Source organism: Excalfactoria chinensis, chromosome 4, assembly GCF_039878825.1.
Source record: "Excalfactoria chinensis isolate bCotChi1 chromosome 4, bCotChi1.hap2, whole genome shotgun sequence".
Classification (NCBI taxonomy): domain Eukaryota; kingdom Metazoa; phylum Chordata; class Aves; order Galliformes; family Phasianidae; genus Excalfactoria; species Excalfactoria chinensis.
This window is the reverse complement of record NC_092828.1, coordinates 67,073,754-67,096,580: the sequence shown is the minus strand read 5'-3', so window position 1 is coordinate 67,096,580 and position 22,827 is coordinate 67,073,754. Positions and strand designations below refer to the sequence as shown.

The following is a 22,827-nucleotide window of genomic DNA, read 5'->3' as shown; positions in this document are numbered from 1 at the left end:
CACAATACACTCTTCACTGTACTTTGGGTTCTGAGCGCCTTCAAGCAGTCTTCAAACTCACTGCAATCAAAGGCTTGTTTGTTCTCAAAGGAAAGAAGTGATTCACTAACTACATATATTATATATACATATACACTATATATATTCTCCTTCTGGACCCTTTTCCATAGAAAGTCATCTTCACCCATTTCAAGTCCTGCTAATCGAGTGCTACATTCTGTAAAACAAAACTGACCCCTCTGACCAGAATTAGTAGCATAAGCAGGAAAGGAAGACACAAAATCATATTATACTGAAGGTTTTATTGATGGCTAAAATGCTGTCATATCAGGTAAACACTTTAATTCTTATCTAACAGGACCAAGAAAATGCCTGTTGAAGATTTACTTCTGTAAGCCTTTAGGTTGCCAACTACAAACTGTTCTGCACAACTTTCAGGCTCTAGCAAATGACAGCACTCCAGCTGTGGAGCTTATGCTATATGCCTTATTATATAGCAAAGAGTGATCAGAGAATTTATCACTTTTACTGGTTATGCATTTGTAAAAATTATTACATTGAAAAAAAAAACAAAACACACAAACAGCCCATTTTCTTATTCCTCTGCAATATTCTGTACAGTATAAAACAAACCCCGAGCTTCGCGTCAGAAACGTTCATGATTTGATCATGTTCAGGAGACGTCAGATTTCATGACATGTGCCAACTGTCTGAGCTGAGACTCCAATGCAAAATTCCTTTAGCTGACTCTGCAGCATATCAAATACATCCCAAGGATCAAATCTAGCTTTACCTCCAGACCACGTGGGCAAATCTAACTGTGCTTCCTACACAATCAGATTTGTGTGCATCAGCTCACCATGTTGGCTTACTTTGCACTACAGAAGCACTTAAATGAACTTTGATCTATCTCTTCTTAAACAAATCTTGATGTCTCGGATAATAATCACACAAGTACATATGACATTATTCACAGGAAGAAAAAACATCCGGGCAGGAAAGGAACATGCAAATCAAATGGTAAAGAATACACAGAGAAAAAAAAAAACCAAGTCACGCTGAGAACTGGGACAGCATATTACAGAGCCAAAAGGGAAAAGGACAGTTCGACACAGTGGTGACACAGCCTTTCACTTCCAAACCGCACCTTTACCAACAGCACTACAGAGAACATTGCGGCAACTACTGCTCCTGTGTGAGCAGATTCCTTCAGGGAAGAAACAGGTTCTGAAGAGGAATTCTCCTTTCTAAGTGACAAACAGTGGAAAAAATGATACCAGAACAGAAAAGATGTGCAAGAATGGAGCAAAAACCTCTACTTCTCCCAAGTTATCCAGACAGACACCTACGTTAAAAACAAATGACAACAAAAAAAACCCCTTTTTCAAGTCATTCCTCTCCACGCTGCTTTCCTATAGAAAATTAACTACAAGCAACAAAATTCTATTTAACACCAAAACACTTCATGGATTTCTGGAACAAAGAATCAGCAACAGGTATAAAACACATGTAGGCCATAACATTTTCCCCCACTAAATTCATTAAAATGAAAACAGATGCAATATGATGTAAGTGTTGTACTAGCAACCAAATAAAAGGTGTCTGATGCAACCTGTGAATATCTTCTATTAACATTCACTTTTTAATGAAGGATAAGCATTTTTCTCCATGCTCTAGGACAGCAAGAAAACTAACATTGTATGAGTGAGGAACTGCAGGCCAGGCAGACACCCAAAGAGAAGCAGGTTAAAGGCCAGGCTGGATGTGACTCTGGGCAGCCTGGTCTGGTGGTTGGCAGCCCTGCATATGGCAAGGGGGTTGAAACTACATGGTCATTTTGGTCCTTTTCAACCCAGGCCATTCGATGATTCTAAATGGGATTGAGCACATTACTGTCGTTCACCCTTTTCCCTTCCCATCTCCCCTTGAAACTTCACTTCTAACTAAAGAAACTGAAAGAAACTAAGATGCGTGATTTATAAAGTTAACTGGTCCTAGCCCCGCGCTAACTAAGCAATATAATTTGCCAGTGGCTCTCATTATATCGGGTCCAATGCAAAATGAAATAAGCAAAGATATGAAGTTGCATATGAAAGCTTTCCTAGGGAAGGAAACTCTTGGAAAATCAATTTCATTCAATAACAAAGCCACTGAGGATTGCCAGTGTGGTGTTTTCCAAGGAAACTACGTTATTACTGTATCATCCCATTTCTTTATTGGTTAACCCATTATTCTGCAATTTAGCATATTTAATGTTCCATGACAGTATTTACTAAACACAAACACAGTAAACAACATTGCTCTACAATCTAAAAAGTGTCACTCAAGAAGTTTCCTGTAGATGGACTCTAGGGTGAATTCAGTTACTTTAGGAACAAAGCAGGGGCCTTCCAACTCACCCAAATCTTTTCAGATTCACGCTCAGTAGATGCATATAAAAAAAGTAACCATCTGCACATTTATTCTCTTCATGAACAGCAGCACATGCTCCACAAAGAGAAGGTTGACAGCTGCAACCTGTTTGCTGGGATCACACAACCAAAAAAAAAAAAAAGCCAAAAAGAAAGAAATAAAATTTATTGGAAAACAGACTGAAAAAGCAAAGACTGGCTGACTTCCTGCTCTTCTGTTGTAGGCAGAACAAAATGTGACTGAAAGCTCTCAAAAAAGCCAGAAAGAAGAAATTATAGCACAAGTATGTTGCCGCGTTAAAATCGCTTCCTCTTGATAATTTCTGGTTTCCAGCTGATAGGATGAGTTTCTTCAGTCTGAAATAGAAGAACAGAAGCCCCGTAAGGAATTATTTTATTGAGAATAATCTTTTTATTTAATAACAATTTAATAAATTTAATTTATTGAGAATAATCTGTAACTAGGGTTTAGTCTAAAATATTACTTACATAGGGTATACAGCCCATGTTATACGCAGCATTAAAGTTACCCAATTCATTTAACCAAATTAAATTACAGTATCATTCCTGCCTGAAAGACACAACAGAACTTGTTCCTGCTTTTATCTTTTCTTCCTGTTTTGGTATGGGGGAAAAGGAGACGGGGGGTGTTAAAAAGTTGCCAGAAGCAGCTCAGAAAAAACTCTGTAGTGATCAAAGCATGGGAGCAGGAATTTCAAAGTCAGTTCTCCTACTGACATACGTAAGTTTTGGCAAATGTCACAGCTGGCCCAATAGCAAAATGAGTTGCTCGAAGCCTAATTCAATGCAGCAATCCCAAAGTTGAACAAAAAGCTTTAATAAACACAAAAAAAACCCATCTTTATACTGCATACTTCTATATATTACTTTGATAACCTATAATCTATTCTTCTCCATGTTGGTAAATAGACTCAAGAGTTGAAAACATCAGTTTGAAAACATTCTACTTTTGTCTTGGGTAATTTTTAACTCACATCATCATCATCACATACAGATATATATATATATATGTATGTGTGTTTGTGTGTGTGTGTGTGTGTGTATAAAATGTAACCTTCTTGCTAATTTCATGTTTTAATGATTACAATTTAAAAACCTGAGTGCCTTCAAAACACAAAATACACTGTTGTTTTGGGTAGATTTATCCAAATTTTAACAAAAATGACTTGTGTAGAAGATCTGATGGACATGCAACTTATCTGCTCTATAGCAGTCAATAAGAAACCAGGAGAAAGCTGCTGTCCTCTTTAGATTTACACATACTTCTTCTTTTCAAATATTAACAGAACAGATTCAACAAGGGTATATACATGTTCCTTGCTACTGTGCCTAAAATTTACTTGAAATCTGTTAATTTCATGAAAATATATAAGAGAGACGCTTCGGCATACCGCAGTATCATCTTCTTTATATACTTTTATGGTTTTATCAGCTTCGGCAGTTAGCAATCTGCTTTCAGACTGGTCAAAAACACAAGCAAATATTCCTGATTCACTGTCCAAAGAGCCTGGTTGTACAGCTGCGTGTACTCTCTGGAAATTGTATCCAGTTCTCCAGTCCCAAAGATGCATAGTACCATTATCAGCTGAAAATAAATCAAAGCAAAAATAATTAGTACTTCACCCAGTTAATTTCTACCATTTTTCTAATAACAGTATTGTGATCAAGCTTCCACGGCCACTTCTCATAACATTTATTTTATAGTCCCTTCACCAGTTTCACTGCTCTTCTTTGCACATTGTCTGAGTAACTCAATACCACTCTTGTAGGGAGGAGCTCTTTGAGCCCAAAACCTAAAGCAACATTCAAAGTACAACACAGACACAGACTCATCTGAATTGGAAGGAACCTACAGAGACCATCTAGCCAAGCTCCCCTGCAAAGAACAGACACCTACAGTTAGATCAGGCTGCTCAGAGCCCCATCCAGCCTTGAATGGTAAGAGGAGCCACCACATCCTTGGCAAACAGTTCCAGTGCCTCACCACCTATATTGCAACAAATCTCCTCCTTATATCCTATCTAAAGCTCCCCCCTTTCTGTTTGAAACCATCTCCCCTTGTCCTACCACAACAAAAACAGCTGAAGTTTCTGTCCCTTCTTATAGCTCCCCTTAAGATACTGGATGGCCACTCTCAGGTCTTCCCAAAGCCTTCTCTGAACAGCCCCCTCTCTCTCAGCCTGTCCTCACTGGAGAGGTGTTCCATCCCTTTGATCATTCTTGTGGCCCTCTTCTGGATGTGCTCCAACAGGCCCACATCTCCCCTGTACTGAGGATTTTACATGCACATGCAGTACTCCAGGTGAGGTCTCATCAGTATGGAGCAGAGGGGCAGGATTATTTCCCTGGACCTGCTGGCCATCCTTTAGATGCAGCCCAGGATACAGTTGGCTTCCTGGGCCACAAGGGCAAGTAGCATCATATAAGCTTTCCTGTTTTTCTTAGCTAAAAGGGAAGATTAATCTTGTTTAAGTAGGCTGGTGAAGCTTCCTCAGAATCTCATCCCGTTTTGAATCAAATAACCCACAAGGCAGCATGTTGCTTTGGAGGCAAAGAAAAGACTGGTATTCTGAACATTGAGCTCTCTGTTCAGAAATATCCCTACTGGAGATTTCAGATTGCTTTCAAACACATTTTTGGGCATGCAGAACCAAAAAATATCAGGGATTCTACTTCTTTCAAAACGAAGATGTAGGCTATAGCAGGTTTATAAGTCCAAAAGAGCTAGGGGAATATTCTGACACTAAGGACCTTCAGTAGCCTTCAGTACATTATAAGGAGTGGGAAGGAATATGAATGTGCATTTCTCATTTACCTCCTGAGACCAAAACTCCGTCTGAATTTACAGTCAGTGTGTTGATAATAGCATTGTGACCAGAGAGGTTCTGAATGAAGTTTCCATCTGGGAATTTCCACTGCTTAATGTTATCTGGAGAACCAGATGCAAATGTATAACTGAAAGAAAATAAGCACAGTATATTGAAGATATAGAAGGGGGTATAAAAGATTTCTTTGGACAACAGGGAAGGTAATACTTTCAATTGTTGTTATTCTGAGAAATTCAGTAGAAGGGCATCAACAGCAAGGGTATCAGAGGGGAAAAAAGGTATTCGTTTCCAAAACCACACAAGCAAGGACAAAGTACTGCAATAAAAGTGAATTCTATGCAAATCTGTTCTCTCCGTTGTCTTAATGGTAACTTATCTGAAGAAACTTGGGATGTATCAAAGCATAGTTACCTTAACCTAAAGCATCACAAACAACACCTGCTTCAAAGATTAAATACTCACAAGAAGGTTTTCTTTTGTTAAGGCTACTTGGATCGAAACATCTTAAGCAATGAAGCATACATTACAATCACTTGGCATTAATCACTGCCTCCATCAGTAATATTCACAGCTGTGAAATTGTACAGAAACGTGCATCTTTCTTCTAATAACCAGTTACTTAAATTATTATTAGCTTTATCACGCTCCGCATTGCTGATTTTTCAAGGAACATGCCAAAGCACATGCATAAAAATTCTGCTGACTGCAATATATTCTGGGTATGAAAACCAGTTCCTGGGAAGCCCAGAGCAGAGATAGCTTACTGATATATACATTTTTAAGCATTATATGCTAATTGGGTTGTTTGTTTGCTTTTTTGTTTTGTTTTCTTTTTCCTCATTATTACACCCTGCTACTCCTCATCAGGGCTCACATTGGCTTTCCAGCACCACACCATGAGAGGGTAAAAGAACAAGGAAAACTTACTGTCTTGGATGTAATATTACTGCTCTTACAGACTTCTTATGGTTTGTTAAAGTAACACGTGTTTTTCCTGCCACTAAATCCCAAAGTCGTATGGTAGTATCATGACTGCCTGCAATGAAATAAAACAACAGTATTTATTCTATTCTATTTATTACTGTTCTCATAAAACATACAAAAATTAACATGTGAAAAATATACAATTATTGATATATCTGTTAGGAAACTATGGCATTAATTCCATTTATTTCTGGAGAAAATTGAAGCAGAGGCAGCCTTGGAGCCAGCCCATCTAAACACAGGCCTGATTTTCTTGAAACACCCTCGTGGACATTGCTCAGGGCAAGGAATTTACTTCCACCATTCCAGTATCTCAGAAATCCCCTGCTTATGGATCCCTGCTGCTGCTGCAGCTCCAGTTTTGGCATAATGGAAAAGATGCACTTTTAACTACAGCATAGGAAATGCAGAAAGACATTCAAACAATACATAGCTATATTTCCCTAGGTATTATTGGTATTATTGGTATAATAATTATTATACCAATACTATTAATGGTATAATTAACCATTGCATGGCCCATTTTCAAAAGAAAGCTAATGAGAAATGAATTTAATAAATCAACAAAGAGAAAAGGCCTGAACCTCACAGAAATACATGACAAGTACAGCTAAGATTGGGTTTATTACTTGTGGTGTTTGCAAAATCATGTCCACTCTACCTGTAACAACTTGTGGTTCTGCAGCTTGGCACTTCACTGTTGCTACAGCATTTGTGTGTCCTGAGAGCGTGTGCACACTGGCTTTTGTCCTCACATCCCAAATCTATGAAATCACAATAAAATAAAAAGCAAATAGACCAAGAAGGGTGCATATGTTATGAATTTTAGACACTGTAATTGATTACACTAACTCTTTGCCATATGCATACATATTTACATTGTTTTGTTCACCAAGCAGCTCATCACAAGATGGTTCAATGGGTATATTTCAAGGGAAGCATGAAGCCTAACTTTAAATCCAGATATGCACATAAATCACACAGAGTAATCCTGTATATTTAGGGAGCTTATCTAGTAGATTAAGGAATAATTTCGAGTACAACTTTTGGGGTATAATTGAAGGCTTAGTTTTTTAATCTACAAAGGAAAACAAAGTTAACATGAACTTTTCATTTTAATGTCTGTTCTTAACTCCTGCTAACTAGCCCCTTCTACAAATGGGAGATATTAAAACACAAAGTTATACTTACTCGTGCTGTTGAATCTCTGCTACATGTTACCAGGACATCTATTGTTGGATGCAAGTCTAAACCATAGACTGCACTTAAATGACCATGGTAGTGTCTGATAACCTAAATGAATAAAAAAATACGTTTTAACCTAATATTTAAAAGAATATTCCAAATGCTTTTATTTTTATACTTGCCACTACCAATTAATTCCAGTTTAAGAAACCACAGCTTACCTTATTGTATTCAAGATCCCAGCATTTCACTTGTTTGTCTTCTCCACAGGAAAAGAGGTATGGACTTCTTGCACTTACTATCACACCTCGTACAGTACTAATGTGTCCCGTCAAAGATAGTTTCAACTTGCCACTAGCAAGGTCCCAAATCTGCACCAAAATATTTGAGGTAGACAATTAAAAGCTACAGAGTAATAGTGTGGGCAAACAGTCCAGGTAAGATGCAGTAAGGTCAATTAACATTAAATCACAATAACAAGCATTTGCTCTCCAGCTACTAATATACAACAAATGAAACCCCAAGTATTAATAATACTCCACAAATTCTCTTCCATTTGTGACCATGAAGTAGAAGAAAAATATTTTGCAGCTCTGTACGTGGCATCCTGTGTATACTGAGACACTTTTTCCAAGGCTTGAATAAATTTCTGAATATCAAAAACAACAATAAAAAACCCACTAAAGCTTCATTTGCCAGCAACTTCATTCAGCCTCTTACCTTAATAGTTCTGTCAGCTGAGCCAGTAACAAACCACTGATTTCCTGGTTCTACCGCAATACATCTCACCCAGCCCAAGTGACCACTGATAACCTTTGGAAAAAGAAAATGTTCTAAATTTGAAATAATTTGAAAATAACACCCACATATCACCCAATGCAGCTTCCATTCCCCAACGCTGGAATTTGTTAGGATGCTTCAACTCATGCAGTTTAGCAAACTGCATCAAAGTGGAATTTGTCTTAATTCCTATATAGAGCACGTTCTAACACTGTTGTATGCAGAATCAACACACATTCCTTTGAGTTCAAGTGTTTTTCATAAAAACTGCTTTTAACAATTCGTTTTGTATTGATCTAATACTGCAGCATTCTGAAGACTTTCCTGAAAGTCTGTTTATATATAGTATTATATTTAAACGAGCAGTGACAAAACAAAACCCTAATAGAACTTAATTCATATGCTTTCACAGCTGTGTTCACGTTGTAAGTTTGCAGCTTACTCTGTATAGTTTCCAAGGTGGATGCCACTGAGGCTTGGGCATGGTTGGAGCCTTCTTTGGTACTAATGCAGAATTTTTGTTCCCGCCAGCTTCCATCATAGCCTGTAAATTAAAAAGAAGATTACATCTATTTGTACTTCGTAACTTACCTCTTCACATAAAATTTAAACCTTCTTGCCCCGACATCTCAACACCAGTGAAGCTTAGGTAGCAAGATCTCCACACAATACAGAAATGAAACCAAAGCACCTGCCAATATTTCACATCAGACACGTAACAAACTCACCACAGACATCCCAGGAGGCTGTGAACGCTCAGATATCCCGGCGTGTCTGTAAATCTCACCCACACCAGCAGCTGTCCGATTTGCATCCAACCTAGTTTGAATGAAAACAGTCAACCAACTGAAATCAACTCTGTATTTTAAAAAGTAAGTGATAAAATATCACAGAGCAGTGTCTAACCGAGTCTTGGACATCTCCAAGGATGGAGACCGCACAATCTCTTTGGGCAGCCTGTTCCAGTCTCTGACCAACTCACAAAAAGTACCCACAAATCAAGTCCCTCTTTTTGTCTCCTATCTAGATTCCCATTCTCCCCCTTCTGTCCATTGCCTCTAATGACAGCCAAGGAAAAACACTGCATACACCAAGATGATATCTGACCAACTTAAAATCGTATCACAGAATGGCTTAAGTTCGAGGGGATCTTAAAGGTCATCTAGTTCCAACCCCCCTGCCATGGGCAGAGTTGCCAACCATTAGATCAGGTTTACGGATATTTTATAAAGCTGAATATTCAAAGTACTTTGTTTTGCCTTGTAGTTCTTGTAGATTATGCAAACGTTAATGAAGTAACACAGTAGTACCTGGACTGAGAAGCAGGAAGAGATACTGCTAAGGACTGAGCTGCAGATTCACTAGGCATCCTCTGGATCTTAGTGTCTGCTGTCAAAGCCACTCCTTAAAAAAAACAACACAGCAAAAGCAAAGACAACCATTAAAAAGAAAATTCAGGAAACATACCACGTAACACACATACCCGTGTACAAGGACATATCATGTATTTGTAATATTAAACACCGTCATGCTATGCTATTTTTCCACAGGGGAGTCAATTCTACAGTAATTTTTATTTTGGTCCAAATCCATTCCATGATGATTCTACTACCCAAAGAGAGGCACAATTCCTAGTGTAGAAAATAGTACAGTTCTGTCATCAGACATGAAACAAACTTATCTAGTAGTAGTTATGCTTTTTATCCGGGCTCAACAACTGTGAACTTCAAACATCACAGAAACAATATGTTGACAAGTATTTTCTGCCTTGCCCTTTCAGCACTATTTATTACTATACAGTCTCTACATAACTGCAGATATCCTGGGTCAGTGTAGGACAATGAAAGATTTACTCCTAATGAGGAGACAATTTAGAACTAAAGCTTGTAATCTCTGCTCTCACCTAAGAAAAGTAGATTAATCTAGGAAAAACAAACGAACAAAAAAATCCCCAACCAAACATCCAAAACCAAAAACCTCTTTTCAAAGCATATCTTTGGTGCAGACTGGTGAATTAATTCCACTTTCAGTTCTCTGTTTCCTTCCCTAGCCAATGTTCTGGCAGTTGACAACAAAGATAATATTCATGTCAGATGCCAAGGCTAAAACAAGAAGCAACAACAGCAACAACAATAAAAATCTCAGTCTAACCCTGACATACCTGATTCAAACACAGAATTTTACTTACCAGGCCCAGGTGGATATGGATGTGTGCCAGTTATCACATACTCCAGTTCTTCTCCTAAAGACCAACAAAATAACGCATTTAAACAAAACAGTACAATAGAGTAGGTGATGCAAAGCAGTACAAACCAGCAATCACTTCTAATGTATTCCACTTATAAACCTCTAATTTACATTGATTTATATTTGTTTTGGTTATCTCAGATTCCTAGACCTCAATCTCTTAAAAACGGTAGCAACATTTGTTACCAAAAGGAACACTCTCTCTCCCACAAGATGTTCATGCTGTCAAAGATGCCTTCTGAAGTAAGTAGCATGGAAATAGTCAGCTACACAAGTAGTACGACTGTCTGACACAAGCCACTCAAGGACAATAAATTGTGCTTGATATTGGAAAAGAAGAATATGAGCACAAATTTGTTTCCTTAAAATATTTTTCAGTCTCTCAATGTTCTTCAGTCACAAAATACTTTTGAATAAAAGTGTTTTGTAAGATAAAGCCTCAACTAAAAGCGATTTGACATTCTTCAGAAGTTTCTATACTCGCACAGCTAAAGGAAGTCTGAACAAATTATATGAACAAAAATAAACAACAAAATGACACATTCTCAACCCTTATCAGCTTTCTAATACCCAAATACAGCACACACTAGCATTACCTTAAAACTTGCTTGTTTTACTAATGAGTTAAGTCTCCTACTGTTTCCTTGTGAAAACAAACTTTCTCCTTGTTCTGAATCACTTAACTCTTGTGACTCTAGCAAGGAAAATGCCAAAGAATGAAAAACAGGTATTCTTATTTCCTTCTACATCCAACAGCTTAACAATGAAGTCTTCAGAAAGACTAGTGAGACTATAACAAAACTAAGAACAAATACACTACTAGGAATAACAAACCTTCATTTCCAGAATACTGTTTATGTCCATATGGATCCCCAGTGGCTGGGCCTCCTTTCTCTCTCATGTTTTCTTTAAGAGTAGGCATGTGCAACACTGAGCCGTACTCAGTACGCAGCTTGACTGCCATCTTTACTTTGTGGCTGTTGGAAGAACAGAGCATAATTCTGATTAAACCCTGATTTTGGAACTGCTATTAACTTTTGAAATATTTTAAAAACATTTCATACAGCTAAAATTACAATCTTCATGCTTTTCAGTTCCTTTAACTGCTAATTGTACTGAACATCTGAACTTCCTACTTGGATAGGATTGTTCTCTACAACTACCTGAAGGAAGGTTGTAGTGAGCTGGGGGTCAGCCTCTTCTCTCATGTCATTAGTGACAGGACTAGGTTTCAAGCTGCAGCAGGGGAGATTCAGGCTGGACATTAGGAAGTATTACTTCTCTGAAAGGCTGGTCAGGCACTGGAATGGACTGCCCAGGGAGGTGGTGGAGTCACCGACCCTGGGGGTATTCAAGGAACGACTGGATGTTGTGTTGAGGGACATGGTTTAGTGGGAGCTGTTGGTAATAGGTGAATGGTTGGACTGGATGATCTTTAAGGTCTTTTCCAACCTTGGTGACTCTATCATTCTATAGAACAATTACTAACAAAGTAAAACTCAGCCACAGCACTCACCTTTCATCATCTAACGGTACAGGTTTGGCATTATCAGCTACAAACATATCATGGGTTCTCTTCAAAGATCTGAACACAAGTGTGTGCACAGAGTGTTTTTGGACTTCCTAAAATAAAGGAAAGCATGTTTAAATAAATTTAGCCACGCTTAAATGAAAAACTGAAGTCTGAAAAATAAATCGAGTAGCAATGTCAGACTTGCATATGATACAATCCTATTCACATCAAAGAAAACACTGCTCCTCTTGGAAACTACAGATTAAAGTATATCTGTTAGTTGTTTTAATTCAATGTCTGCTCAAAGTAAAATCCACTTTCTCAGAAATGACAAGCCAGAACAATTTTGCACTCTCATCTATAAAATACATGAATACATTTATCTTTCATGTTTTCTAGATGCTTTTACGCCTAAACAAAAAAGCACCTGATTCTGAAAACATTCCTTTATTGCACTACCTCCATAAAAATGAACACCATCAGTTTCTGCACGGTGTCACTCTATGTAAGCACAGCGCCATTTACTACAAGAAGTAATCCTGGGATCAAATAAGACAAAGCTTCTTATCCTTTTAAAATTACCCTTGTCACTAAAAGCGACTAATTGTGAATATCTCAGTCAGGGCTCAATGAGTAGAATTTAAAGCTCCTAACTCACATACAATATTTGCTTAGGATCACATAATTCCAATTTTAATTCCTACCTTCCTCCCACGGCACAAAACATAAATAAGCAATATAAAATCTGATAATCAGACTATGAGCCTCTTTGTGCTTTCTCTGCACGTCACAAATAGGAGCAACACAGACTGGAAGCGTTAAGAACTTCTGGCTCTAGATACCATTCAGCCGCCCAGCCTCCATACTCCATTAAGCTGGGGCTTCCTCCACTAAGCTCTGCTTTCCTGCCCTGGCCTCTGCTTACCCACTCACTGACCCATGCTGCCACACTTCATATTCCCCTAACTCAGTAGAACTGAACTGCCTGACACAGGCACTCAGAGCCCGCGACCCCGCATCGCTGCCAGGAGACCAGCAAGAAGGCCCCGCCGGCATCCTGCGAGCAGCCCACTGTCCCCGGAGTGGCCTAGCCAGGCAGAACAGCCGTGCACCGTCCCCGCAACGATGGCGTGTGAGGGACCCTCAGGGGTCTACGCACGGCTTCGCTTCCTCTCAGCTCGCAAACCCTCACCCGCCCTCACCTCCACCATGGCGCCGTTACTCCCCGCTCCCCACCGACAGCTATGGAGACACTTCCGGCGCCTGCCCCCATACCTCACCGGAAGTGACGCAAAGCGGGTGCGCCGAGCTGCTCGCCCCGCGGCTGTGCTCGGGCTGCATTTAGGAGCTTGCAACGCCAGGGCGCGGTGTTGCGCTGGTTGAGAGGTCCCGGTGCACGGTGGGCGGGGAACGTGCAGTGAGTCGGTCTGCCGACATCACGGGGTAGCGTTTTGTTCTTGTTTTTCATTGTTTTGTTTTGTTTTGAACTTACAGGCTCGGCACTTTGCGCGCCGTCGTCTGCTGAATGAATCGGGCTCGTTTTTAGTGCATCTTGAAAGGAAAACCTCCTTGAAATACAGAACTTTGTAGCAATTTAGTAGTTATTTAAGAAAACTTCACTTACGTGTGCTATTTATTACAGCATCGTTAGATTTTAACAGCCCTGTAGTTACTCTCTTGTTTGATAAGATCCCCCCAAAGCCCCAATAAACGTTTACATCTGATTGAGCATCTAATTCTAGAGTAACCCCGTCACAGTGTGACATGTACAACACCAGCGGCTTCCAAGGATGTTTCTAAACAACTGGATTCCTTTCCAAACCGCATTTACTGTCACAGCTTATCAGTGGCCCAAGATGGCTCTATTCCCCCTGGCCCAAACTACCTCTGGGACGTGTTCAGCCTGGAGGAGCCAACATACAAGGATGGGGTTTGTGTAAAGAGCGTTGCACCACGGGCAGATGATTTGGCAAAGCAAACACGAGAGGCGGCACATGAAAATTCATTCCTAAAAACACACACATACACCTCTGCCGGTAAGTAGCTCTCCAGGACAAAAGCAGTGTACAAAGAGATGTTCCGGAATACCATCAGGTCAATGCTTTATTTTTCCAGTCCTTCATAGAAGATTTGTTGTGTTATCACCACTACGTGAGTTCAGGAAGAGTTTCTCATTAACCATGTAAGCTGGGGAGGAAGTGAAGAAAACACAAGGAAGAAAGATGTTCTGTTTGGAGACAAAGCCTCCTTGACGCCATTTTGAGAAGATTAAACCACGTTCTTGGTTGTTCATAAGGCTTTATCCAGTCGTTATACATTTTCAGCCTAGCTGTAACAGTTGCAAGCATCAAAGAAAAATCCCATCTCATACCCAGCAAGCCGACTAATGTAGATTAGGTTCTGCTCCCCAAATGCTTGTTATATTCATGTATGTTTCCCAATATACCTTGCTCCCCCTGCAGTTCCAGATTCTGACTCATGCTAGAAGCGTTTCTCACCAGTGTAAGTCATGTCCCCATGCAGGTGGAGCTTTGCTGAAAAGCCTCTTCAGGAAAAAGCCTTGTGGTGCAGACAGAGCTCCTTCTAGGACAGATGCTTATTCAACCCAAATCCTCACACCAGTCTTGGCACAATGGGCATGCGGTTCATTCATTGTGGTTCCTTGTAATTCCCTGAGGAGATGCAGCTGGCTCCTTTGGGAATTCCTTTGGGAATCCAATGAAAGTACTGGAGTGGGGAGGGTCAAAGGCTGAATTTCATAGGGGAAATCCTATCAGAAGGCAGATGAAGCTGGGGGATTCCCAGGCCAAACACGCTTGGCATGGACGCAGCCACCTTTGGCCACCACAGACCAAAGATCATTGAATGCCTGAGGAAGGACACCTAAAGTTGCTGCAGAATATGGTGGTGGTTTCAGATTAAATTCAAGTCAAATATCGTCAAGATTCATATGGACTAAGGAAGGATAATTCAATGTCAAGTTCCTGGTTTAGAGCTAGTGTGACCTCAGGTTAGATCTCCAGTGTTCCTCTACCTGTAAGCCTTGGGCAAGAGACTCAGCATCGTTGTGCCTCTGCCTTATACATGAAATGGTGGTGACTGAACTTTCCACCAGGTATGGCGTGATGAAAATTGCATTTAAGGTTGGGGAATGCCCAGAAACAGTGGTAATGATGGGCACGCAGTGTCTTGACTGGCATATTTACATATAAATTACATGCTGATGACAACAGTTTTGACAAGAGACAGCTTCCCTTCGTTCATACGTAGAGAAGTTTGTGTTCTTCCAAATCTAACAGTGTTAGGGATGTCATCTTGCAAGGGATCAAATTCAGGAGAGTAAGAGCTCCTTGAGCTGTGGCTGATTCTGGGCCAAGCTGTTTAATGATTAAACTAATCAGTTTAAACTGTTTTCATATTTCGGGAACCCCCATAGTTTACCAGAACTCTGACAACAGCACAGATACAGGAAAAAGGCCTAAAACAAGCAATTTTAGCTATTTCTGTTTTTGTTTATCACAAAATTTACCTCCCCACCTGTTTGGTCTCTGAAATGGAAGCTCAGCCCATGGTTTGCTTCTGTTAATGTCTTCAGATATTGATAGAATTTACTTCAAAGTGATGTGTGCATGTTTGAATAATTCACTATAACTCAGTTATTTATAATTTATGATACGTGAGAAATTCATAGGTTATGCAGACACTGAAATGTTAAATCTATTTACATGAGAGAAGTAACACGCCATATTCTTAAAAAGCACCAGAAAGTGTTTTTTTATTCCACTATGATTACAGATAACCTCATATCGTATTGTTTTAAAATGCTACTAAGGATAGTTAAACCACATAGTGTACGAGGAGGCTTATCAGCCATGAAAATAAAGTTAAAACATCAATCTTCTATCAATGTGAATGTTCTGAATATTCATTGAGGTACTACATCCACTTCCTCATGAAGAAACCCAATTTACTCAGATGTACTGTACCAAAAGAGGCCGAAGGCTTGCATACCTACTCAGGTCCTATCAGACCTGCTTAGAAGACTGCAACATTTGGTATGAGATGAATTTAATTCAAATTTAATATGATATTCCTGAAACATTCAAATTTTCAGCAGAGAGAAAACTAGCAAGGAGATGTCAGAGTCCCTGTTTGACAGCATTTCTTTTCTTTGGACATTCACCTGTTTGGCTTTTTTACAAGACTTGTAACTTCTGAGAATACGGTAATCTTGTGTAACCCGTGTAGGATGTACTTTTAAGGATTTAAATGTTTTGTCAATGCCAGCAGCCACAGGGGTCTCTGGTACATGCAGATAAGAGTTGTCCAGAGGACTTGCTCAACATCAGATGTATTCAGGCACACAGAGGAGAGAAAGGTTAAATATTAACAGAGTAATGATTGCTCTGGAGGGTTCGTCCTATCACTACCAAGCTGAAAAATTGGGGTGGCCACGTGCATATATAGGAACGTAGTGGATCTCTCTCTGTCAGAGCTGCTATTGGGAGGTCAGGAAGCAGCTCAAGTGTGCAGCACTATGAAGCTGCTCCTGCTGCTCCTGCTCTGCATTCCTGCTGCTAAGCCCCAGGCATCTGTTGATTACGATAACGAGGTTGTAATACTGATTATATTTGATGAAAATGAGTGAGAATGATAAATTTTACTTAATTGTATGGATGGCTTACTTGGCTTGCATGAGTTAGCTCAGTTAGAAAATGATACATGCGTATTCTTCTACCACTAAAAGAAATAATCTTTCAGTTATTTCTTCATATATATCTTACCATGCAACAGCTGTTTTCTTTCTATTTCCTTTCTTTCTTTGTGCAAACGCAGAATGGAAATCGGTAAGATTAGTTATTTAGATAAATGTATTTAAGGATATTTATTTAGCAGTGCTGGCTGTTGATGCTTTAGACAACTCATCTATGATGTGGAACGGCATACAAATGTATATTTGTGTCCTGCCTTGTCCTGTTTGAAAGGGAGAGGTGATCATTGTTAAACCGAAAGGTAAGCATTGAGGATCAGTCTAGAAAAACAATTTAACCTGTATTTAGTTTGCTCTGTGTAAAATATTTTCACGAAAAACTTCATTTAGAGTTCTAGTATTTGTTTTTTTCTTATACTTCAAAAATCCTAGACATAGTGAAATAGGTCAGTGTGACCAGCAGAGATTATTTTCTGTTACAGGATGTGTGTATGTATTTGCATTGACCACTGATGAGATTACCTTGCTTTAGCCTTTTGCATCCATTTTTGGTTTGCTTGGTGCCTAGGTTTGGAACTCCCTGAAGCCTCTGATTATTATCCCTGTCTGCGATTTGCAGCTAAGCCTTAATGGAATTGGAGGTGACTGCAGATTTTGATGCAGTTGTTCCATGATTCAAAAGGCTTCATTCCAACAGAGGGCTTAGGCTCCTTGCTCAGCCTGTTAGACTTTCAGGCTGAGGATGATGGAAGATTTTCAAAGAACTGAAATGGTTTAACACGGCACACCATCTTATCGATGGAGTAGAGGTCTCATAGGGCCGGCGTTCTCTCCAGGACAGGCCCTAGCTGCAGGCAGGCTTGAGCCCAGGCTCAGAGATCTTGTTCTGCCCGGTTTTGCAGGATGACGTCCCTCAGGTCGATGTTCGAGGCCACCGACCCTTGGACAAGCGGCGGGAAGCAGCCCCCACACTCAGGCCTGTGGCACCCCCCATCTCTGGCACCGGGTACCAGCCCCGGCCACCAAAGCGGGACAAGCAGGGCTTGAAGAAGGAGCAGATCATCTACCCTGATGCTGGCGGCTGCAAACATGCTCTTGATGAACTGGTAGGTGTCTGCCTGTTTGTCTGGAAGGGTGCTGAAGACAGCATTTTCTTTGCCAAGCGTAGCAAGGTCATGCATTTAAAGCAGCCCAACTCTGTGTCTTTCCACCTGAATTTGTCCAGGCTTCTACAGTGCTCAGCTTCTTAAGATGGCCACTTGTTAATACAGCATAATCGGCCCATTTCCTATGAGTGATACACATAGCCAAGCTGTGGAAAAGCTCCTTGATTCTCTGAGGCTAAAGAAAGGAATAGGCAGCAGACACAGGCTCCAGTTGTTCCTGACAGAATGTAGTCTTAGTGCAGGTTCTTTATGTCCAGGAACATTTAATTGTGCAGAAAAGCTAAAAGCTGATAGTGGACCCAGAAGTGGGGCTTTGCCCAAGGGATTCAACAAAAGGATCCTGTTGGGGGCCTAAGCACTCTCTCCTCAACTGCAGCTTTGTTGTAGCAGATGGATGCCTCGAGTCCTTATCTAAATGCTTAAATATGTGGTCAGATATTACTAACTATTCTATGTTTCCAAAGGTATAGTCATTTGCTGACTAGTTTAGAAACTTCTCTTTTTATCTTGATCTTTATACACAGTTCTTTTTATTTTTTTAAGGGTGTTCTGTGCCCAACTGGGTGTGAACTGCAAACGACACTGCTAAAACAGGAAAAAACAGTGACATCAGTTCTGCGTGATCTAAAAGACAGAGTGGCCAAATTTTCTGACACCTCTACAACTATGTATCAGTATGTGAATATGATAGATGATAAACTGGTAAAGACACAAAAACAAAGAAAAGGTATGCTATTATTATTTTATTATTCATCGATGTTAATAATATTACAGCTCAACTGATATTTCTACTGTTACTTGCTAGCAGTACTCTTTTAAAAGTTAAAAATCATAATCATAAATCTTAAAAAGAATTCCCTTGAGAGAGGCAATAGAATGGGTCCTATACTGAGCCAAGATTCACATGAGGCCTCTAAATATAGGGGCTCCCCTTCTCTTACCTGTGCTCCCAATTCTATGATACTAAGATCCATCAACCAACTCCTTTATGCCCTGCCCCTAGCTTGGCAGCATGGCTCCCCGTAAAGAAGCTACAGTTCTTTGGTGAGAACTAGTTCTTACAGCAACACCATCCGGTCTACCAGCTTGCCAAGAAATAACCATTTTGGTACAGAGAAATAATTTTCTAGGCATCTCTCTATATTATTATTATTATTATTATTATTATTATTATTATTATTATTATTATTATTATTTACATATGGGAAAAGCAAGTAAAACACATTCCTACCCTTCCTTCCCACTAAGAAAACAAGTAGATCTTCCAATTATGCTTAGTTTATTTTTCCTTGTTTCATAACTTGAAAACATAGAAAGCTAACTTACTTCTCATCTATTTGTTTTTTTCTAGACAATGATATTATACTTTCTGAGTATAACACAGAAGTGGATTTGCATTATAACTACATAAAGGATAACCTGGACAATAACATCCCCTCTAGTCTCAGGGTCCTTCGCGCAGTCGTAGATTCTTTACACAAAAAGATACAGAAACTGGAGAATGCAATTGCAACCCAGACAGACTACTGCCGTTCCCCATGTGTTGCTTCCTGTAATATCCCAGTGGTTTCAGGCAGAGGTAATCATTTAACTATAATGACAACTCTTTCTTCTTATCTTTATATCTCTGTGCAAGTTGATGGATGCACCATTCAATAGGAGTGACTTTTCTCTGAAACCCATAACAATGATTAAGGTAGCAGAAAAGATGGATAATTATCCAATATGAAAAAACTCTCTTACCTGATATCTAGTCTACAGGTTCACCTCCTTTTTCAGTTAGGAAAGATTGTTCTTTTACAAGCTTGTCTAATTCAAAAAGTCATTGAAATATTTACAGTCTTCAGATGCTTGGCTTAAACTTTTAGAAATGCCTACCTGGAAATGTAGAAAATACAAGTATGTTGTCCTTTCTTCCTTGGATTCTTCCAGATGGTGTATTACGGATATTAAAATCAAAGCAGAATTAAATACCTCTCTAAAAGCATTTCCTTGTAATGAGCAGATCAAGGAGTTCAGAGCTCTTTTAGTAACAGTCTCCGGTTTATTCTTGCAGAATGTGAGGATATTTACCGAAAGGGAGGTGAAGCATCTGAAATGTACCTCATCCAGCCAGATCCTTTTACCAAGCCATACAGAGTATACTGTGACATGGAAACAGATAATGGAGGTTAGTGTGAAATAACAAGGTGATTAGAATATTGATATGAATACTAAAACAGAACAAATATACTAATAATTTTCAATTTATACAAACTAATGCGGAGTTACAATTTTTGTAGTTACTTGAAAATTAAGCCTGAGTCATTCAGAAGAGTCATGTTTGTCAGTTGCCCAGCAGGATATTGCTATAATGACACTGTAAATGAATAAGGGTGGAAGGACGGGTAAATAAAAACATGTCTTAGTGTAGCTAAAATTGTCAATGTATTGGTGGACAGAAGTGGAGGGTCTGGCTCTTACCCTGCTACTACATGCTATACAATAAAACCTGAGGTGCTTCTTCACCTTCTGCTTCTTCTACATTTCCTCATGAAGCAACGTACTGCTTCAGTGTGAGTAAAAACGGCTAGGCTGAACTCAAACAGAGAAAATGCAGTCTTGCTACAAAGAAGTCACCTGCTCATCTTGAGGTAGTGGTAGAAGGGCTTTATCTTAAGACTTAGTGTTCCTTTCATAATTTATCTAATTAAGATTAATTAATCTAAGTCCTGTTGTTCCTATAGGCTGGACTTTGATTCAGAATCGCCAGGATGGCAGCGTTAATTTTGGAAGAGCGTGGGATGAATATAAGAAAGGATTTGGAAATACTGCAAAGAGTGGAGGAAAGAAATACTGTGATACACCAGGTAAAATACTGAGCACAAAACGTGAACAGTGCTTAATGAAACTATTTTCCTATACTTCTTGACTTGTACTTCTCTTTAACTTTTTATGATTTGCCTGCAAGTCTGTCAAAGTTAATCTTAAAGCTGCCTTGAAGTGTATTCTGAAACTGATTTCACCAAACTCTCCTTTGTTACTTCTCAGGTGAATATTGGCTTGGAAATGACAAAATCAGCCAACTTACCAAGATAGGACCCACAAGAGTTTTAATTGAAATGGAAGATTGGAATGGTGATAAAGTATCAGCTCTTTATGGAGGTTTCACCATACATAATGAAGGAAACAAATATCAGCTTTCTGTTAGTAACTACAAAGGCAATGCAGGCAATGCTCTGATGGAAGGAGCTTCACAGTTGTATGGAGAAAACCGGACAATGACAATTCACAATGGCATGTTCTTTAGTACTTACGACAGAGACAATGATGGATGGTATGTACTTGCATTAGACATTTAAAAGAAATTACCAGGCTGTATGTTTCTACTTAAAAACAAACAAACAAACAAAAAGCGACAAGGAATACTTCAACTAACTTGCTGTTAGGTTGCACCGCACTGTATAGTACCTTAAAATATGTTTTCTTACTGTAAGTTACTTGCCAAGCATTTATCCTGTTCTGGTGCAGCTTAGGGTAGAATTGGCATAGCCAAAGAAGAGTTAAAACTACATTATGCTAGTGCTGCTCTATAGCCAAGTAAGGAACACGAATACTGAATTTTACTGATTCCAGGAATGATGTTACTATAGATAAAGTGTCTGTCAGTCTGAATACAGTATACTCGTTATCAGAGGCTGATGGTGGTAGTGCTTAGGACTATTGTTTTGGTTAAGTAGGAATATTGGTACTCACTCCAGAAGTACAGAGATGAGTCCTGAGGGGAGAGACAGATTACGATAAAAGTTCTGCCTACTCAGAAGACACGGGAGCTCAGTTGTAGAAGACATTTCAGATAACAAGTGTTAAATTATAAGTGTTACGGCTTTAATCTTAAAAATAAGATATTTGCTCAGATTTGAGAATACATACAACTGTTATTATTTCTAGTATCTTTGAATTGTGATGATATTGCAGTTATCATTATGAACTGAAAGAACTGTAGTTATCAATTGGTAAACTATAATGTCATTCCTAAAGAGATGCAACTAAAATTTTAACCATCTCTAATAAGCAGCTTCACTTGCAAGTGCACAGCATAAGCACATACTTGTAATAGTCAATCTTCTATAGGAAGTTTAGGTAAGATGTGAGGTATTTGTTGTAATTTGAAGATTTCAGTCCAGGGACACATGTACATACTCAGATCTATTTGCCTACCATTCATCTGTGACTCTTAACTCCTGTTTTTACTTTATCAGGTTAACTACAGATCCAAGAAAACAGTGTTCCAAAGAAGATGGTGGTGGATGGTGGTACAATCGTTGCCATGCAGCCAACCCTAATGGCAGATACTACTGGGGAGGGACTTACAGCTGGGATATGGCAAAACATGGTACAGATGATGGTATTGTATGGATGAACTGGAAGGGGTCATGGTATTCAATGAAGAAGATGAGCATGAAAATCAAGCCATACTTCCCAGATTAATCATTATCAAAATGGATAGAATCAGGGATTTTCTTTTCATATTTGTACCTTGTTTTGTTTTTTGGTATGGTATTCACTCTTGTCATTGCATATGAGAACCAAATGTGCAGGTCTCATCATATCATGACCCAAAGTGATGATGACTGAACCATGAACATAAGCCATAAAGAGTATTTTGTTCATTTTCTTCATTTGTTCACAAGACAAAAATACGAGTCTAGAATAAGGCTTAAGGCCAATAATACATATAAAAATATAGCAGCTTCACTCTTTTACAAAGAGGTTGCATACCAAATCTGAAGAGGGAATGGATTACTGTAAAATGTTTTCTAAAAATAAAATAAAGCCTTGAAACTGAAGTTTTCCTCACAATTCCTGAGTATTTGTACATAAACTGGGAAGAAGCAAATATTCTACCATAGAAAGGTCTGCTTTCTTCTTTGATATCATAAAGGCATGGTAAACAAACTACCTGTATAACATATTGAGAGGGAGTAGAGTTTAAATCTAA

The 22,827-nt window shown here is 39.2% G+C and overlaps 2 protein-coding genes across 2 annotated transcripts; one reads left to right on the top strand and one right to left on the bottom strand.

Moving 5' to 3' along the window:
- Window positions 1-283: 283 nt before the first annotated feature.
- Window positions 284-13,294, bottom strand: PLRG1 (pleiotropic regulator 1). The gene is made up of 15 exons (XM_072335913.1): window positions 13,172-13,294; window positions 11,973-12,079; window positions 11,291-11,433; window positions 10,398-10,451; window positions 9,520-9,613; window positions 8,938-9,028; window positions 8,652-8,753; window positions 8,150-8,242; window positions 7,651-7,800; window positions 7,436-7,537; window positions 6,906-7,008; window positions 6,188-6,296; window positions 5,248-5,387; window positions 3,824-4,017; window positions 284-2,768 (listed from the first exon to the last, which is right to left on the bottom strand). The coding sequence occupies exons 1-15, from the start codon at window positions 13,178-13,180 to the stop codon at window positions 2,709-2,711; spliced, it is 1,551 nt and encodes a 516-aa protein (XP_072192014.1). The 5' UTR covers window positions 13,181-13,294; the 3' UTR covers window positions 284-2,708.
- A 3,169-nt stretch (window positions 13,295-16,463) lies between these two features.
- Window positions 16,464-22,316, top strand: FGB (fibrinogen beta chain). The gene is made up of 8 exons (XM_072336059.1): window positions 16,464-16,581; window positions 17,583-17,786; window positions 18,390-18,573; window positions 19,198-19,425; window positions 19,903-20,016; window positions 20,573-20,695; window positions 20,877-21,162; window positions 22,088-22,316. Exons 1-8 carry the CDS (start codon window positions 16,507-16,509, stop codon window positions 22,314-22,316), a joined length of 1,443 nt encoding a protein of 480 aa, XP_072192160.1. The 5' UTR covers window positions 16,464-16,506.
- The last annotated feature ends 511 nt before the right edge of the window (window positions 22,317-22,827 follow it).

Excerpts from the sequence above, each read along its gene's own strand:
- FGB (XM_072336059.1), top strand. The coding sequence starts at position 16,507 with ATGAAGCTGCTCCTGCTGCTCCTGCTCTGCATTCCTGCTGCTAAGCCC. Across the intron at positions 16,582-17,582 it reads CTGTTGATTACGATAACGAG|GATGACGTCCCTCAGGTCGA; the intron begins GTTGTAATACTG and ends CCGGTTTTGCAG. Across the intron at positions 19,426-19,902 it reads CCCAGTGGTTTCAGGCAGAG|AATGTGAGGATATTTACCGA; the intron begins GTAATCATTTAA and ends TTATTCTTGCAG.
- PLRG1 (XM_072335913.1), bottom strand. Across the intron at positions 9,029-9,519 it reads CTTCCTGCTTCTCAGTCCAG|GTTGGATGCAAATCGGACAG; the intron begins GTACTACTGTGT and ends CATTCAAACTAG. Across the intron at positions 8,243-8,651 it reads CACCTTGGAAACTATACAGA|GTTATCAGTGGTCACTTGGG; the intron begins GTAAGCTGCAAA and ends CTTTTTCCAAAG.